At 44.2% G+C, this 20,438-nt stretch overlaps 1 protein-coding gene across 2 annotated transcripts in view; it reads left to right on the top strand.

Annotated features, from left to right (window-relative positions):
- The window catches only part of pard3ba (par-3 family cell polarity regulator beta a), a 171,824-nt gene that overhangs the window by 138,513 nt on the left and 12,873 nt on the right, over positions 1–20,438 (top strand). Inside the window, exons 23-24 of one of the 2 annotated variants that reach the window (XM_037091437.1) lie at positions 15,201–15,271; positions 15,949–16,507. In XM_037091437.1, coding sequence (XP_036947332.1) covers positions 15,201–15,271; positions 15,949–16,030 — 153 coding nt within the window. In that variant the 3' untranslated portion in view covers positions 16,031–16,507. Of the gene's footprint in view, positions 1–15,200; positions 15,272–15,948; positions 16,508–20,438 lie in introns of those variants that run through there. The other variant, XM_037091436.1, reaches the window with a different exon arrangement.

Raw genomic sequence — 20,438 nt, 5'->3', positions numbered from 1 at the left:
TCGCAGTCAGGTGCTGACAGCGGAGTTTCACCTTCACATTTACCTATTTTCTCCCTCTGTATGGTTTGAGAAGAGCATAAATGTAGACCACTTGAGCACAGCGCTCGCTCACCAGCTTTGGCCTTGTGTGATCAGCCTTTTAGCTGCCACCTCCATCACCAGCAGCAGCAGCAGCAAGCCACGCTGCTCTTTTATGCTCAGCCATTTTTCCGTAGCCATGAATGGTTAAAAAGCTTTTTTTTTTTTCCAGCTCTCCACACAAGGCCAGGAGCACCTTTCTCCCTCTCTGAGTGGTTTATGTGTGATTTTAAAAGATGAGTGTTTGTGTATGTGTGTGTGTGTGTCTCCATTTGCTCTCTCGGGCTAGAGGATCCTGGGTAACACACTAACCTAAGCTGACATAAACAAAAGCCGGGATAAAAGGCTGTGGTTACGATACCTATTCATGTCTCTGTTTATTCTTTCAGTGGTCGTCTGTCTACATGATCTAAAGGTGGAGTTGTGTGTGTGTGTGTGTGTGTGTGTGTGTGTGTGTGTGTGTGTGTGTGTGTGTGTGTGTGTCACTGCTTTAAGTGAGTGTCTGTGTCACTGTGTGTGTGTGTGTGTGAGTGCATGCAGATGAATCTGGTCTTCAGACAGGACTTGATGTCCCATCCTCATTTCTCTCCTCCGACCCCTCTCTCTCCATCTGTGTCGCTGTCTGTCTGTCTGTCTGTCTGTCTCTAATTTGACCCTCCTCCCATGTTCCCCCGTCTGTGGATAGGTCACACTTGTAATTATGACAATCACACTGTCCCCCTCTCTCCTTCTATTTTCTCTATATGCTAATGACAGGCTCTCTCTAATGTCTTGATGGCCAATTAAGCCACAAAAGTACATGAGCGGTTTCTTTTTATAGACTTCTTTGTTCTATAAGATCTGTCAGGATGACACCAAGTTGTTGTCACAGAGACTGATGTTGATGTAGTTTCTAACTGGCTGCATGGCTGAATTATTCAGAGACACCTTTTTGAAGGGACACATACTTCCATGAGGTTGGCATTATTTTGTACCATTTTTACACCAACATTAGTGCAGGTTTTGGAAACATGGGTAAACCCACATAAATAGGTAATTGACTCCTTTCCAAATTTCTAACATTTTTTTGTAAATACAGTATGTCATATTCGAAATTACAAATATGCCAAAAAAAACAAGTAACACAGAGGCCGGTGATAATGTAGCTGCAGTTACTTTTCTACATCTCTTCTTTCATTCCTCCTTTCAAACTCAACGCCTACTGAACGATGTTTGGTTGCTGCTTGAGGAGATGGATCAAAAACTATTCACACGCTGACATCCTTAACTAGCAAGCATCATCACATTGCAAAAGAGGCAACAATTGTTGTGTCCTAATCCCTAGTATTGGCAAAGCTCTATAAATGCTTGATCCTACATTTCCCATAGTGCAACCAATAGCATCAGTCCAGCAGATCCTCCCTGCCCATGTGTTTTTAACTGCATACCCTAGTTTATAACCATTATGGAATACATGTGTTACCCCAAATCAGACAAAAGGAGATGTCTACTTATTTCCTATTACCTGAGAAACCGACCTGGCCATGAATCAGGCTAAATCCAAACTACATTCAGGCTAAACAGGTCGGGTAGGGTTCTATTGGAATGGGGTCTTGGGTTTATGTGTAAATCTGCTGAGAATATCCAGCAGATTGACCCTCAGCTCTGATCATGTGGTGAGATGAAACATCACATGAGCAAAATGTGTTTTTTTGAAAAATGATATGCATCACTTCTCTGTTTGACAGTGGCTGTTTGTTAATTTGTTGGTGTTCATGTCTCTCTCTCTCTGTCAGTTAGTATCTGATCAGGTCGACAGCAATTTTGGATTGGTGTTCTGTGGTGAATTTAAAGCGGATCTGTTAGTCTTCTGGTCCCTTGTAGTCTTCTATGGGTCATGTCCAGATCCTCCTCTACAGAGCCCCTCCATTAGCAACAGAAGCCATTGTGTAACTAATTTCACAGGCTGAGTGCTACTCCTCGTGACTGATCTTCATGTGGAAAATTGGAGCTCCCTTTTGAAATTATTTTCAGTTCAAAATGTACATTATCTGCCTAATAGAATGACATTTCTTACTTTCTCAGGCCTCTTAGAAAGATATGTACATGAATGTCTCAAAAGTAGTTCACCCATTTCATTTAGATTTTTCTATTATGTGTTTCTGATAGTTTCTTAAGAGTGGTTATTTATTTATTTTTAATCCTAAAGGGAACTACTTCATTTTAGAGAAATTATCCAACTGATATTTCACTGTTGGCCTATACGCCCCCTAGTGGTCATTATTGGACATCCAATCATGTCTGCAGCTGACGTCCCTGCCCAGACTCACTAGTTTCCCTCCACTGTACCTCAGCTGCACATCCAGGAAGCTTCACATCAAGCACACTGCGTTTACTTCAGTCCTCATTGCATGTTTATTAGGATGTAAATGTAATATATTTGTGTTTCAGCTGACCAATCATAACATGGCCAGCTAAAATGAGTGATGCCTCAGTGATCCAGAGTCTTGTTCGCCCTCTGTAGTAAAGACACACAGCCCACAGCACAGGAGGAACACACACACGCACGCACATGAAGCCATGCATCTTATCTTCAACTCATTACCCCGCGAGTCATAAACAACAGTGGCGGCACATGTGACACCTTAATGAACACAGAAGTCCCTGGAAAAAAACCACACGCGCAACCGCACACTCGGAGTCATTATACAACACACACAGAGAAACGCTCACACAAGTCCAGATACGACTTGTCATCCGTTGCGCAGCTGTTTTTTGTACTTCTCTCTAATGTTGTGCGTGCGGACATCCATCACCTTGATGATATTTTAATGTCACATCCTCGGGCTGTCTCAATCTCTCCCCCACTCTCTCTCACTTTTTTTCCTCTCCCTCCCACACGTCGGCCATCACTTCATAAATAAACCCCCACATCATTAAGTAAACACGCACCAGCCTGTCACGGTGATAGATGGCCTACACACACTCATAGACGCGCACACACACACACACACACACACACATACAGGCACGGGTGATCTGTGCGGGGTGCTTCGTGCCCACAGGCAAAAACCCCCCGACGGGTTTTGCGCCCACAGTCCTAATGAATGTGCACATATTCATCTGTGAACTTGCGCTGATCTAAAAGCTCACTTGGAAAAACAACAACAAAAAAAAAAAAGTGTGAGAAAGTCAGAAAGTTATTATCAGCAGCAGATTTCCAAATGTGGAGGTAACACACTTCAGAAATGTGCCTGCGGGCCAGACGTGGTTGGATATTGATATTGAGTTTTGCTTACTGGTGAGATTGGTTGGCTCCCGCTGTGCCCCAGTGACTGGCCATCACTGCTTTCACCTGACACGTGCCTCCTCTTACCACACACCTTCCGCTGTGAACAATTCAGGCTGACTCCGTCTCACTCGCTGAAGACACACACTCGCAGCAGAGCGCAGGTGTAATGGATGTGCTGGCAGGCTCGTCCCGCTGCGCTCACGCTGCTGAGGGAAGCCGCCACAAAAATGGTGTAGCCCAGCAGAAAGCTGCTTATAAAGACAAGTGGGGAGGAGGGGGATCCAAGGGAGAGGGATGAGGGAGCAAACCAGGGAGAGAATGCGAGGGGAATGGGGAAACAGCATAGGGGAGTGGCAATCGACGCAGCCAGTCAGGAAGAACAGAACGCGAGAGGGGAAAGAGAGAAGTCTGTTTGTGAGAAAGGGAGGACAAGGAGAGAGAACATGACTAAGCAACAGAGCGGAGTCGGAGCAAATAAGGCTTTGAGAGACGCCTTAGGGGGAAGATGGGTGGGATGAGAAATAGCACGTCTAACAGGGGGAGCTGGATTGGCACACGGATGAGACAGATGGGACGGATGAACTGACAGACACATGGAGGCACTGACATAAACGACTGAAGGAATGGAGCGGGGGCGGGAGAGAAAGATCGGGTTTGGCTCCAGGTGGAAGAAAGCAGCTCAGGTGGCGAGACTGAAGCAAGCATTCACCCTGCTGGGATGTCCTCAAACGTGATCTTAAAGATACAACATGTAAGATTTATGTATCGAAAATGTCTAAAGCCGACTCGACCATTCTTATGTATTCTCACTGACCTCAGCACTCACCAGAGACTCGTGGCTCTCTCTCTCCTTTTACCCTCTCTGTAATGTTAGGTTGATCAAGTCACTGCCTCTATTAGGTTGAGAAGCGGGAATGACAATAAATCCACTTTTTTTTCGTCTTTTAATCAATTGCAACATGTCATTCGGGATGAAGCTGTTACTATCACTGTCCTGTCATTTGCTGATGGTGACCCTGGCTAAGAACTGAAATATTAATCGATTAAACAACCAGTTGGACATTATTTTTACTGTAAAAGGGGGATGGCTCTATTGATTTCCAGGGAGCCAGATGAATCTGCCGGCTCATGTTTGATTTCCTCCGGCAGACACGTTTGGTAATTCAGACACATTTTCCGCTGTCCTGGTTTGTGATGGGCCAGTAAAGGCCATTTATCTGATAGCATTGTAGCATTTTTGATACTGTAATTAACAGACGAATATAACCGGTCCAGATTTGACACGTGTCACACGGTTCTCTGTTGTGACTGGTTGAAAGCCTGTCCAATAGCGTCCAGTCTGCAGGTTCATCCAGGTTCTCAAAAGTCAGATCAGACTGTGGATCTTAGGCAGTGCTGCTCAAGGTTCTATAACTGGATTTACTCTGGATGTTTTCAGCAGCTGGACCATTCAGACCATTTTTGAAACATACCCAGCACCAACTTGCATTGGCGTTAAATGCTACATCATACATTTTGTTGCTGCAGTTTGTCGCAGGCCTATCCAATTGCGTTCAGAGACACTTTCGTCTGCGCCCGTTGATAACGCTCATTGGAAATCAAAGATGAACTGAAAAAAAGAAAAAACTGAGAAAGAGTAATGAATTCATGGCGAGGCAAGTCTTCGGTACTCGACAGAGCGAGGGACTGACTATGTAACAGATGAGGCTGTTGGAATTATTTCCCTTTGACAGGCTTTCCATCTCGCGTACCCCCAACCACAACCCCACTCTGTGCTGTCCAATTAATTAAAAACTTTTTCAAATAATTTGTTAAAAACCCTAGATTCATAAAAGAAGACAAATTGGAGCGAGAGTGTGGGAGGCCGAGATGCTAGTTGTTTGTGCATATGGAGGGAAGAGAGAGGGAGCAGCTGGTCCGGGGGTGTTTCTCTGAAGGAGGCTACACTAATGTTGGTCTAATGTTAGTGTTAATCAGGTTAGCATATGCCCTGTGTGTGTGTATGTGTGTGTGTGTTGATGGTTGAGGTTTTTACTGAGGCACCTGCTTTATATTAATGAAGAAACGGAGAGGGCTATAACACACACCGTCACTCAACATCTCTCTCTTTCTGCCCGTCTCACTTTCTCTCCGTCTTAGGCACTCCCACACGTGTGCACACACACTTTTACACACTCCCAATTCCCATGGGAAAAGCCGCATTTGACGCACTTGGAGAGCACCGAGTAAGTTGGATCAAGTCCTGCTTTCTATTTTTCACAAACATGCTCGCGAGTTTAGAAGCGTAGTCTATTCTGGATCGATTTAACACACACACACACACTCATTTACCACACATGCACACACAGTGCATGTAAATGAGCGCGAACGCAAGCGCACCAACTGACATTCGTGTGCATAAATACCAGCTCACATACTTTATAACAGACTTTTAAGAGGTAACACACCGCAAACACATAAAAAACACATACACTCCGTGGAAAGGCAGCATACACACAGGCGCGCGCACACGCTCCGTCACCATCAAAGGGCTGCAAACCTCAGATTTGGCCAAACTGAAGCTGTTTTCAGAGTTCATTTCTCTGTAGGCGGTGCCAGCCAACTCCATCCTGGCAGCTCACACACGCTCAAAACTTTTTTTTTAAGGAAAATCCCATAATTCAGTAATTACACGAAATGCAGTCTCTTGATCCTGGTTACCTCATGACCCCCTCTGAGATCACCCTTGCTCACCACTCGAAAGCAAAACACACACCCTAGACTTTCTGTCAAACACACTCATTTGCCCATCATGCCTCATGCAGCAGCCGAGGCTTGCGCTGATTAAAGGCTGTGCGTTGGTCCTGACTCTCTGGACCGGGTTCTGTGCTATTCTGGCCCGTGTAATTGCACATGCCCCACCACAAGTTAGTGTTTGGATCATACACCCCAGAATTACTATGAACAAGCTACTGTGACGAGCTACTGGAAAAGCAGCCGAACCGATTGAAAATCATAGAGGAGAAATGAGGAAGGAGCTTACAGGAGCCAGTTCTCTGTTGATGTTGGGGCTGAGGTGATAATTATGAAACGAAAGTAGTGCTGCAAAGATAGTTCTTTTTAACAAGCCATTTAGTCCAGTATTCAGTCTGTAAGATCGTTGTAGGTGAGCTGAGATGACTCCATGTTTTCGAATACATATTTAGTGCTTTATTGCGCCAGTACATTAAAACCCTCCAAAAAAGACATTGACATTGTTGCCATTGCTTTTTCTAAGTGTTTGCACAGTTGGTCGATACCTTGTATTTCTGGGTAGAATTGTCTTGAGCTAACCAAATCTGACCATAACCACTGATCTCCATCAACAAGTAGTCATTGGTTTCCATATTTCAGTGTGGGCATTTGGTAGACATTGCTAAACCCTAGCCTTGTCCTTTCAAGCCTTCATGAGTGTTTGCTACTTGAAATGGATCATGTGTGGTATTGCAGAGCTTTTGTTTTCATTTACATTTTAGGGGCATTTAGCAGATGCTTTTGTCCAAATCAATATACAGTAATTCATACATACATTCACACTGGTGGTGGTGTCTGCCATGCAAGGTGCCAACCAGCACATCAGGAGCAGTTCAGCGTTCAGTAACTTGCCCAAGGACACTACAACAGGCAGACCAGAAGAATTGAACCTTCCGATAACAACATGGCTTTACCCCTGAGCCACAGCCTCCTAACCACTAGTCATGCCTGTCAGTCAGCTGTCAGTCCCCCCTTGTGACACACAGAACACTTTTCTGAACTTCTGCATTACAGAATAACATTCAAAGATCAATGGTTCCTTTCAAAAGAGTCACTGATAACGCTGGTTCTAACTTTGATACTGTACCACAAAAGCTTTTAGAGAGAGAAAGACAAAGACAGGGCATGTTCATTTATTTTCATGATTCTTACATAATTTCACACTTTTTAATCACTTTTAATTGTTTTTTTTTTATCATCTGTTGGCTTTCGTATCGTGGTTTGATTTGTGCACACAGGAGTATTTTCTCAAACACATACATACATAGACTCAGGCACAGGCTGAACTCTTGCTCACACTCATGGGACACAAAGACAAGAGTGAACATTCTCATTCAAGCATTATGTTTCCACCCACTCCTATCGGGAGATTTCACACACACGTATTGCACCTTTCTCCCTCTCTTCTTTACAAAGTCACAATGAGTGATTCCGTCCACGGACACCTCCTCTCTGTCCTTGTCTCATCCCTGAGGCTCAACACACTTCTCTCCCCCTCTTTTCGTTTTTGTTTTAAGTCACTTCATTCCAATGCTGCACAGCAGCCTGGTGAGGATTTTTTTTATTTTTTTTTTGCCAACTCCTCTCCCCCCTCCCCATCAGGGCCAACAAAGGCCTACAGGGACTTATTTGGTGCCTGTCTTTATCCCTACAGCTTGTCTCTGGCCTACAGGCAAACTGCAGAGTGTGATCTGTCTGCAAGTTGATAGAAATCTCCCATTCTCCTCCTCACTTGCGCCCGCTCTCACTTCAAAGCTCGTCACCACTCTGTGTTTGAATTTAAGAAGCGGAGGTTCACTGGGGTCGCCTATGAGTGTGTGTGTGTCTCTTTGCTGAAGTACGATTGCTGCACTGCAAGAGGACTTTGGAACGCTATCAGCGCAGTCACAGGACTGAGCAGTCTTAGGGCCCGGGCACCCTAAACTGACATCAAAGAATTAGCAGCAACAAAGGACAACCGTTGTGTTGGCACATGTCGCCTTTGTCTAGGCCAAAAAGCTGCTCTTGAAAACACTGGAGGGACGACAGTTCTACGCCTGTGTGAGAGGAAATAGCTTTCCATACCTCCAGGCAGCAGAAGTCTGTATTGTTCATTCAAAAATCAAAACCAGAGGACTCAGGGCTGCGGATATACAAACCGTTGTTATGATAATTGCACTGCTGAAGAGGCTGAGATGAAAAATCAGGAGAAACCATGCTAAATGGGCTAATTCATGGATACTCAACTGGTCAGAGGGGCTTTCATCTTATTTGCGGTTTCTGTTCCTTTGCATGACTCATTTAGCTGAACAGCCAGCCCAAGTGACTAAAGGGCTCTGCTGCAGATTTAAAACGCTTAGTCGTCCAAAAAGACACTGACAACGACCAACCACTGCCAACGGTGCTGGACTTACCACCAGAACTAAGGCCCAGACGCTCATCAGTGGCCCAGACATTGGACCTTGCCCACACAGGCGCCATTGTTGCATTGTAACAGTTTCACCAACACGTAATAAAAGGTGAAAAATAAAGACCATTCTGTACTAAACCATTCTGTAAACATAAGCTGTACTCTGTGCTTCAGATAAGCGCACCACAGCAGAATGAAGTTTGGGCAAACTGACTCTTAAAACCGATGACGCTCTGTCAGTGGTTTGGGAGTTGGCAGGAGTTGCATCAAAGTATCTGAAGGTCAGACGCATCAACCTCACGACATTTGCAGCAGGCCATTGGAGGCCATGAGGAGCCGGATTCACTCATCAAAGCCTCCGTCACTGGTGGTGGTGTCAACCCCCACATCCACAAATCTGTGACTGTAAGGAGGCAGAAGACTGTTGAAACCTGTGCTGTGGAGATGGTGCCGTCACAGAACACAGACACATGACTTGACAGAACCGGAGGGGGAGCTGTTTGAAGATATGTTACTGATTTTTGCAGCGCGTGTGTGCAGTGTGTGTGTATGTGCAAGACAATAGTTCAGACATCAGTGCCATGCCCAGGTGTATGCACATAAACACACTCTGTGTTGCGCTGTTCTGTCGCAGCCGAGTAAAAAGTAAACCCAAAAACTGTCTCTCTCTTCGTCACACGCCCTATGACATACCTTCCAGGGTATAACCTGGAGAGAAAAAAATCAAACTAACCACACACACACACACACACACACACACACATACATCCACACACGCTCACAGGGGTATTTGGATGTTATTTCAGTGAACAGTGGGGAAGCAAACAAGCCCACAGATGGGGAGAGGAACAGGGACACAGTCCCTGTAAATAAACAACACCCCATGGCCACTGCCATGGCCACACACACTCACCCTGACACACACATGGAACAGGTTTACATGTTGATTGCAGCTTCATGTGGTAACAAAGTGGACACACGTGTAGGCTCCCCCTCTAACGACAAAGGCAATTTAAAAAGTTTAAACAGTCAAAGATTTGGTTCGGTGGCCCTTGATTATCAGTTTAATTAACTTTCAACTTTACATTCTATTTGCACTCAGCATAACCCAACAGCAATACGAGTGCTTTACATAACCAGATGAAATTGACCAGCCCAGCCCAGCCCATGTTGTGTCTTGCTGAAGAGTCCAGTTACAAAATGTTTGTGACTTATAGCCACTTCAACCAATCAAATACTCTCTTGGGTTGCAGTATGTTCCTCAGTATGTTTGTCCACTTGGAGCCGGTGACATCAGTACATTTCCCGGAGACTGTCAAACGTCCTTTTGAATGTGTGCGTGCTCAGTTGCCAGTAAACACACACGGAATGTATTTAGAGTTTGTGTAAACCGTTTAAAACTTTAAATCAGAGGAACTTGATCCGAACAAATAATGTATTCTTCATGGAGCCGTTCTTAAAAAAAGATGGAAGTAAAAAAAGCACAGTGAATTCTTCTATTTGTAATGCAGCTAATGAACTGACATTGTTTTCACACTACCTGTTACATCCTCATATGGGAAGATTAAAACACAGACACACACACACACACATACGTCCAGTCCGAGTCTGAACCCAACTGTATGTAAATGTAAAAAGCCATTCTAAGGTCAAGAGTTGAGGCCTAAACAAACACTAACAATGAAGACAATTACCAGCAGATTGGCCTATTACCAAAATAGACTGCATTCCAGTCTGAGTGTGTGTAACCTTTGGTCCCTGTGTGTGTGGGTGTGTGCGTGTGTGTGTGTACCATCTGCTGCTAACGAGCTCAGAGTGAGCAGGGTCCAGGTGTGGGAGTGTTTAGCGTACACTGGGGGGCAAGTGAGTCTCCTGTTTGAGATACGCAAACACACACACACACGCACACCCACACATAGCCGTTTAATACAGCATAATTGCGTGTGCCAACGGGCAAGACTTAACTTGCATGAAAGAGGTGCTTTGACCTTTTTTGAGTTTTAGCCGGTTATTAGTTGGTAACTATGCCAACGAGCCATTTCACAACAATATTACACATTTATTATTTAATTAGAGAAGACACTCGGTCTGGCCAGTGGCCCCCTGACGAACACAAAGGAATGAAAAATAAGAAAACATGTAGTTACTAAAATCCTGTTTTTGTGCTGCTGTTAGACATCCACCTGTTCAATCTGAAGGTGCAGGTTAAATGTGATAACGGTGTCCTAACTTTATCAGGATGCTTTGTACTGTTCCGTACAATTATCTGATGTTTGACAACCTGGTTATGAGACTCACCAATCACCCACTGGTGATTAGTTATCAGTTAGTTTGTGTTGATTGTGTCACTTTGGAATGAACTTAAATAATAGAATTAAATGCAAAATGTACATGTAATTACAAAACTCAGTGCGAAATTGCCATTTATAATGAATATCCACCGAAAGAGACTCAGAAAAGAGTTGCCTTTACTTTTAGCATTTTCAGAACTATCCAGCTCCCCTTGGGTATGCAAACTCAGAGCGAAAAAAAAGTGCATTTTCAAATTTAGCCATCCTCATGATGATACACTCCAACTCGCCGTTGTTTTTTTATGAAAACCACTGAACGCTGTTTGGATGCGTCGCAGTGTTGCAGGCTTCATCTTTGCAAGCAACAGCTGTGTTCCAGCGTGACCTGCGCTCTCGTCATCCTCTGTATACGCTATATTTTGTCCTTGAATGCATTACAGCAATTGGGCAGTGGTGTAAATCAACTGTTTCCCTCCAAACAAACTTTCAAAGAGATTAAATTAAAAGCCTCCCACAGAGCTGTAGTAATTCTGGGGGTGCTTATATATCATGTTACAGTATGTGTATTAACAGACATGTATGGGAATGAGTGTCTGTGTATATGTAAGTGCATTTCTTATGTATGTGGTTAAGTTCACACTTAATTGTTAACAACTTGTGGCTGCAGTAGTTGGACTCTGTTTTGTTCTGTGTCCACCTCCGCACACATCTTTAACATCTTCTCCAGTTTTCCCTCCCGTGCTGGCTCAGTTCTCTCCCTCCCTGTTTTTCTTTTCCCTCTCCATCCTCCCATGGGGAGTCAGCAGAATGTCATCACAGTGATTTTGTTTTGTTTTTTTTGGTGGGGCGGGGGGGGGATTGGGCGATGAATAGCGGGTGGGTTCCGCGTCAGTTGTGCCAGTCGGATGGAGGGCGTGGGGGTGAGATTGCCAACAGGAGGTGGGCATGGGGTGCCAGGCGGAGACTCTGCGCTGAGACACATGCTTAATTAGCATCCACGATGGATGGAGGAGGAAGAAAGGGATGGATGGATGGAAGGAGGAATAGATGGCAGTACAGGAGGCTAATTATGCCGTTTGAAAAGAGATGGCGGAGGAAAGCGGTTTGGAAAAAAGAAAAAAATCTGAGCATCTCAGTCCCAGGATGAAAGCGCTGCTCAGGCATTGTGACAAAGCACTTGGACTCTCATTTGAGGCTTATTGTATATATGAGCATCAGAAATTTACAGCAAAGCCAAAAGTGCTCCAAGAAATTCATTTCCTGAGCTCCGGCAATACTTTCAGATGAATGCGACAGCTGTGCTGCTAGAGTTGATTGGTGTGTGTGTGTGTGTGTGTGTGTGTGTGTGTGTGTGTGTGTGTGTGTGTGTGTGTGTGTGTGTGTGTTCCAATGTGTATCATCTGGCACTGTCAAGGCATGGCTTTCTAATTTGGAAAAATGGAAAAGTGACTTTCCGCTCATTCACACTCGCACACGCGCCAACCATTCTGTCAGAGCGTTTGTCAGCTGGTGAATTGCGGCGGGGCGCGATGACTCGACACAATTATGCACTTTATAAGAAAGATTGTTCCGATACGTTTAAGCCCATTTGCTCTCCCTGATGAGAAAGTATTAAAAGCAGTCTGAAGATCTGCTGATTGGATTTGGTTTGGGTTTACACACACACACACAAAACAGTGAACTCCAAGATTAACAAAGTCTTCTAGCTTTACAGTTTTACCACATGACACTCGTGAGAAATATGGACGTGTGTGTGTGTGTGTGTATGTGTGTGCATGTATTGTGGTCTGGCATAGAGCTCAGAGAGAATCTGGCTTCCTGTCAGCTACCGTCTGCACAAGACGTCAACTTTTTCCACTGATATCCACTTAGAAGCAGCACACTTGCATTCACCGCGGATACGCGCAGTACTATATACAGTATGATGTCACCAGGTTCAGGGCGAGGACGTGAACTTGCGGGGAATAATTATCGTTCACCATCTCCGGAGACGCGGGTCTTTGCTCACCGACCGCCGTCTCAGAAGTCTGCCTGCTACATTTTCACACAAACCTGGATGAATTTCATTTTGCCATTTTACCAGTTGCCATGGTGAGACTGAGACTTGTTTTGTGTGTTTGTTTACTTGTGCGTGCGTGTGTGTGTGTGTGTGTGTGTGCGCGCATGTGTGTGTGTGAGTACAACACCAGTATTTCAAGGAACATCATCTGGCACTAAAGCACGCTGTCTAATTTGGGGAAATGGGCTTCCACATGAGCAATCCATATGACAGACATCCATAATATGTGTGTGTGTGTGTGTGTGTTAGTCCTCCAGACCTTTGGCTGCAGGCTATTATGTTAATACAATCAATGGGCAAAGAATTTCACTAATTTTATCTGCATTTCCTTCCGTCCCCATCGTTCTCTTCCTCTTCCTGTTACCTTCTCTTCTTTTCACTCAGAAGATGTATTGGGCCTTGTTCAGCACACACACATCGCCACACACACACAGAAGGTTGTCCACCTGAGTCCCAGCTTCTTGCTGAGACTAATGCTCCCTTTACCTCATATTATGCATCTCTTTGCATAATGCCCCCAACCGAATACACACACACACACACACACACACTGCCATCCAAAGATGGAGCGTTCACTTTCCCGACATCATATTAAACCCGCACACAAAGATGCACATGCCCCCCCCACCTCCCACCACAATATTAACATACACATATACACACATGCAGACACAAAGCCACTTCAGTTTATAGAGCCTTGCTCCAGCATTGGCTCTGATGTGCTTTCACTTCCTGGATCCCATTCAGAGACATTAGAGCTCCCTATAATACAGAGACATGCTAATGATATCTGGTAATGCGCCGCCGCTGCATTGACATGCAGAATGAGTTTGAACTGATGCGTACATGCAAAAGGCAGCAATAGACTCGTCCTCCGCGGAGTCATTTAGAATCTTTATAGTGCATGTTGGTGATAATGCATTCTGCGTGTGTGCCGTTGTATCACTTTGATAGCCGGGATCAAACGCATCACTGTTTGCCTCTTTAGGTTTCCATGTGTGCGTCTGCCAAAGCTGCGATCGCCCGGCTGTGTACACATGTGCATGTCATTTACTGTATGATGGCTGCTATTGTGTGTTCGACCGACATGCCAGCGCGTGCGTGTTATGGTGTGTTTGACCGATGAAATGTCCTTTGAATAAACAGCCTGTGTTTGTACGTGAAAAACTCAGAGCCCAGAACCTAGATTACACATAATTGAAACTGTATGCTCTCTGTCTGCTCTGCCTTCAGGGCTGGCTTGTTCAAACCCCCCTTCTATTGTTGCAGCCTCACTACGTGTCCACACTTGCGCAACCCAGTCCGCCACCACATCTTTTTTTTTTTCGCTCACTGTTAGCTTTTGATCCATACTAAGTCGATGGTTTTCACAGCAAATAGGTTGATAGCATACCTGCATTAATATTGGCAGGTATGCAAACAAAATCCCTCGTTAGGTGTTTTGATGATGCGGATGAAGAGCGCTAGCAAGTTTCTCCATACCGTTTTCATGCTCATTACACCTTTCAGGGAGCCCTCGTGCCTGTATGGAAACATCCACGTTTGTTATGTCCCTCCACTCATTCATCAAGTTTGTTCCTTTTAATTTGTCCCCCTGTCTGTAAGTGATCATATAGAGCAGGAGGTGACAGAAGAGTTTTTTGTACTACTCCACTACCACATGATGCCTTTAATCCACAGTTGCTCGCCGGCGGAAAGAGAATGAAGAAGAGATGCAGCTGCGGCTGGAGAAGGACCTGAAAATGCTATTGAATAAACAGCACGTCCAGATTTATCTGCCTGAGCATGCACTTTAATAAATCACTTCCTGGTGTGCCTGAACAACTGACTGGGCCAATGTATTTTCTTTTTTTTTTTTTTTTTTTGTTTGTTTCATGACTGGTGTGTTTGCATGAACCCTACACACACATGTTCATCGGAGGGGCACGGCGCTTCCATGTGGTTCCATGTGTTTATGGTACCACATGTGTGGCAGTCCATGATTTCTTCCTCTCGTGTTTTTTGTTTCCTCTGAAAACCACAAGGCTGCACAGGAACACATACATGCTTTGCATATTTTATGTACATGAAGAGAGTTAAATTTCAGTAGCAAATTAAATTAAATATTACTGAGGTTAAACATGTAGCCTGAGGGCACATATGGGTTCTACCACATGGCTGCTTTACTGGTGCTAGAATAGCTAATAACTGTTTTTTCATCAAATCACCACCTGAGTGACTTCCTATAAGGCAGGTTTGACTTCAATGTGTTGCTCAAGGATATTTTGACTTTTGAGAGACTGAACTTTGGAACTTTTTAAGTCTTACGTACTTAAATTCTTGTCCCGTGTCTCCCCTCAGATGACGCCCAGAGACTCGCGACCCGTGCCCCGCTACGAAGACAAGGAGCGACAGTACCCCACACAGCCCAGGTGAGACCACTCTTCCTTTCCTCGTTGTGGGAAATTAAGGGATAACGTCTCGCCCCTCCCTCCCTTTGTGTCTCCCCCAGTCACACACACACACACACACACACACACGCACGCACGCACGCACACGGCACAGACTAATCCTCTTTGGAGCTTATAATTAAATCTGGAGTGTTTGCCTTGGGAGTGTCTACTCATCCCAGGAATAGGAGTGTTCAGCTCTCCAGAGAGCAGGGAACAGGCAGGAGGATCACACACACGCACGCACAGAGGATGGTTTGCTCTTATGAAGAATGTATAACCTCTAGTGTGGGTCTAATGGAACTGCACATGTTCCTCCCGTTTCTTTAAACGTCCTCTTGTCGAATTAGGCACACACACCTCGTCCGTTCTCCATATTAAGTGTTTCCCTGCACACACGCATAAGTCCAACCACACTGGAATTATAGCCCAACTCATAAGTGTCTGTGTGTGTGTGTGTGTATATATGCACATGCTGAGCAAACGCCATCATTGTGATATTCGCGGCCCAACGGCTAAGTGGAGTGTGGAGTGGTGCGGAGCGAGGGAAAGTTAGAGGAGGAGAATGAGGAAATAGAGGGGACACCGGGATAGAGAGGAGGAGAGTGAGAAAAAGAGAACAGTCATTTCACGGGTTATTGCCCCTCCTGATATGACAGGCACCAGGGAGCGCAGACATCAGCGCTGGCTCAGAGGGGACGAGACACACTGAGAATCTTGGAAAGAGAAGGAGGGACATGAGCCACCAGCAGAAGGGACAGAAAGATTGACCAACTGTAACTGTGGAGACGACCCAAATGGAGACAGACAGGCTGAGGGAGACCTGGAGGAGCTTTGACAGCTCAGTCCAAACTATACTTATGTACAGTAACACAGAAGAGAGAAGACTAGAGTTCAAGACATCCACTTATTGAAACTTTCTCTGTAAATTGAAGCCAGTCTGGAAAATTGAAAACCTTCCCAGCCATTCAGACGGGCAGAAATGAAAGCTGAATTCTACATTTTATTGCCGAAATGAATTCTTTCAATTATTTCTTTAGAATTTTTACAGTACTGCGTACAAAGAAAATAATGGAGGATAAAATGATTGTAAAAGCGACTAAAGTGAAGTAAAATACAAAATAATTCGGAAAAAAAATTGTCGCTTTTTTTTTGACATTAAATCAAAGCACATCTTGCCGTGCTGGGCGGATGGTCTGAAATCTTTAAGAGGTTTCTGCGTTCTCAGAAAGATACAGCCCTGTTTTTTTTTTTTTAAATGTCAGTGTCCTGTTCCTGTTTTCACAATTTATTTGAACAAATTAAATGTTGGCTATCTTTACTGGTTCCATTTAAGCGAGATACTTTTCTTTGCTTTACGTGATATCATGCCAGTCCTCATCACAGATACGGGGTCTAGCTTCCTGTCCAGTTGGCAACAATTCCGATCAACCATTAATCATTTTGTTAATTTTTTTTTAAGCAGAATTGCCAAACATTCTCTGTTCCAGTCTTTCATTTGAATCTTGGGCTCTTTCCATGTCTACACCGGTATTTCTTAAAGTTTTTAACCCTCTTTGCATTTTGGTCTTTGGTACACACATAAACAGCCTTTTATGTGTTTATGAATTATTTTAAGTTCTTAATTCTGGACAGGCAGAAACAGATTTCTGTAAAGATGACGCAGGCACCCACATCCTCTTCTAACATTGCCCTCATTGGCAAATAAGAACTTGGAGCATTTGTGTCCATACACTGTATCGTCTATATTTAAACATTTTAACATTGAAAAAATAGATTGTTCTTATTCCGAAACCCCATTTTCAAAAATACCCATGTATGTGTGGACCAGGCCTTGAAACGAAATGGGAGGGTTTGCTGATTAATACTGTTGTGATGGCCATTATTTTTTCCTTTTGCCTTCTTTTTTCTGCACATTACTGTCAAAACGATTAATTGAGTTATCATTTAATTAACTCATCAAGCAAAAGTGCCAGACATTCTGTGGTGTCATTATCACGGCTGTCCAGTCAGATAAACAAACAGGATTTCAAATGAGAAACATGAATCTGCAAACTGCGCAGAATGTCAGCCGAAATGTCGGACTATATTATATCCAATGACCCCTCAAATGTTTTATATTGAAGTGATAAAGCGGTCGCAGTCATCGTGTTCTCCGGCTCATATAATTAGGCATAAAGATAAGTCAGGTTCAAAATATGTTCATTACCTCAAGAAATATTCTCATTGTTATTTAACTATTGTTCATCTCCTCTTTGAAGTATTTTTAGACCCAAGACCCAAAGGATACCATCCGTTTGAAATGCATATGGTACAGTTAACATGCTGCTGGGGACATCTTCCTCAGCAGAAGAGCATAAAGCGAAGAGCAACAAAAGGCTAAGGGAAAGTGCAGTAGAGTATGAACACTATTCAAACGCACACGGTTGTGTTCTTTTTTTTCTGATGTTTCTGTAAAGATAAATCATGACTCCTCAGTCCCCCAAACTCCCCCAAACTCCTCTCAACATAAATACAGAGGCGAGAGGAGGAGGAGACGCAAATATATCCCGGGAATGTTTTTTCCTTTTTCTTTTTTCTTTTTTTTCATTGAGGGGGAAAAAAAAAAATAGGAGAGAAAGAGAGAGCAGACACAGCAGTGAATTGAATGCATTTTTCAAAGTGGAGCTGAACTTTGTGCAAAATCCCCCCGGGGGCCGCCATTATTGAAAGCCATTTCCTCTCAAAATGAGTGCGGCTCCACCATTGGCCTGGCTCTCATTAGCATACATTTGGCCTGCCTTTGTGTGGAGCCGGCTGGGGCTGCAGCTGGAGGGGTGGGAGTGAAGGAGGTGAGTGTGCATGATTGAGAGTGTGTGTGTGTGTGCGGCATGTGTGTGTTTGTGTGTGTGTGTTTGTGTGTGTTTGTGTGTGTGTGTGTGTGTGTGTGTGTGTGTTTGGATAGTACGGGAGATGTAGCAAAGCAGCTCACAGATGGGAGCATATGGGGAGAGAGTAGAAGGAGAGGTAAGAGTCAGACTGACAGGGATGAAATGGAGGTAGAATCAAGCTGTTCAGGGAGATATTTAAATATTTTACTTTCACTGTTGTGTTGCTTAAATTTGGCATCTAGTTGTCTGCATATTATAGTTCTCCCAATGAAAGAACCTTGGTATGATCTTTTAAATGTGGGATTTTCGAAATATTGGAGGTGTTTCTGTTTCATCCTGCTTTTTTTTCTACCATAGGTTCAAGTCTTTTTCACTTTTTATAGCTTTAAGAAATACAGCATATTCCACTTCTCTCACAGTCAAACAAAACACATGGGAGCAAGTCAGAGTTTACCCTACCCACCTACTTTCTTTCTTCATCGCATCGCAAAGCATTTCTCATCACAGTCCCGCAGCCCAAACTGTGGTTTCATTATACTGAGATCTGTCTGGCTACCTGCCCACCTCTCAAATCATTTTTCTTCGGACCTGAAGAAGACTGAATGCCAAAGTTGCAGGGCTGATGGAAAGGAAGTGGACCTCAGCCTGGGACTGAGCGCTGAGGGCTGCTGCATTGCAGCCAACAAGAGAGGCTGAAGTCTGGGAAAAGAGGATTTGGATGGAGGGCTGGAAGTGGCAGCGTCGAGAGGTTTGCCCCAGGGGGGGTGATAGTGCTACTTTGGCTCTTACCTCCCTCTCCGTTGGCCATTAACGCTGGGGTGCAGCTCAGCCTGCGGATAGGCTCAGTGATGGGGGATACACACAATTACAAGCACACACACAGCCATATGGAGAATATTAACATCATTACCAATTCAAAGCAGCAGGTCATGGGCGCGGCGACCCAGCCCCAGGTTATCCAATCAGAGCACCCCCTGACCCACTCCCCCAACGTGATTGGATTAGGGGGCCGGATTGGCGCGGCAACGTTGCTGGCCACGGATGATAATTGGCTGATTAATGTGCAGCCGATGGCCAGTGAGTCAAAGAGCGCAGAGTTCCAACCGAGGGACCATACCGGCCTCATGAAGCTCCGGTCACATCTGGACAATAGAGCTGGTCCACAGAGACGGACACAAGGTGTGTGTGTGTGTGTGTGTGTGTGTGTGTGTGTGTGTGTGTGTGTGTGTGTGTGTGTGTGCGTGTGCGCTTGACTGGTAGAGGTCTTTGCAATTCCAATCAGTTCCAAATTATATTCAGTCCAACATGTCTACTGTTGGACAGCGGATCACTTAAGTTGATGTGGTTACTTGTGTTTTCTGATACAAGATGGAGAGCATGAACTGTGAAGCTCGAGAAAAACTTCTTGTTATACCGTGCAGTTCTGCAAGTGTTGGCGCAAGTGAAATACATTATTAAGCACCCAGGGGGGAAACTGGGTGCGACTGTACACAAAAGACAGACATCATGTGAGACAATACAAATAGTCATACACATCTCAAGGCACTACAGAATATGGAAAGAACACAGCACCATAATGAATACATTGTGTAAACATTGATATGACTGGATTAGTATATGTTGGTGATTATGAATGACATCATCATCAAACCATTATACAAGTCTGATCACAGTCCTGGTCAACATTACATCATCATTATTAATGATGATGGTGACTGTTAACAGTGACTGGCAGTGACAGCGTTCCTTAGAAACTCACTGCTGCTCCCTAAAAACATTGTACATTGGATGATTCTCATTTTTGCATGACTCTCTTGAGATTTTAATATCCATGGTTCAAGACCACTTCAAGCAAAGTGCTCTTGAGGTTAGGTTATGAGGTTGATCTTTGTAGTTTTTCCAGGAACATTCTCAAAAACTATTAATGGTTTCACATGAAATTTGGTACAGTACATTTCTTGTAATGTTATTCTTGTAATTCTTCTTCTTATATCATTAATCATGTCAAAATACTAATTTGTCCATCCCTACAAGATTAAAAACATTCCCATCATCCTTATTAGAGATGGCAGTATTAGCAGGAGAGGTGGAGGAAAATGCTCCTTTATCATAAGAACAGTTTGCATATCTGCAATGTTCTGTTTTCCTCTATTGAATGACTAATACAGCCTACCGCTACCTGGTGGTACAGTGAGTTATTTCTACTCACAGTGAAATATATTCATGTGTTGCAGCTCTTTCTCTGAGACTCAGGCAACATGAGACAATGTAACAGTCTG

The sequence above is a fragment of the Acanthopagrus latus genome, chromosome 24, assembly GCF_904848185.1.
Source record: "Acanthopagrus latus isolate v.2019 chromosome 24, fAcaLat1.1, whole genome shotgun sequence".
Classification (NCBI taxonomy): domain Eukaryota; kingdom Metazoa; phylum Chordata; class Actinopteri; order Spariformes; family Sparidae; genus Acanthopagrus; species Acanthopagrus latus.
The sequence above is the reverse complement of the archived record's forward strand: the minus strand, read 5'-3'. Positions and strand labels throughout refer to the sequence as shown.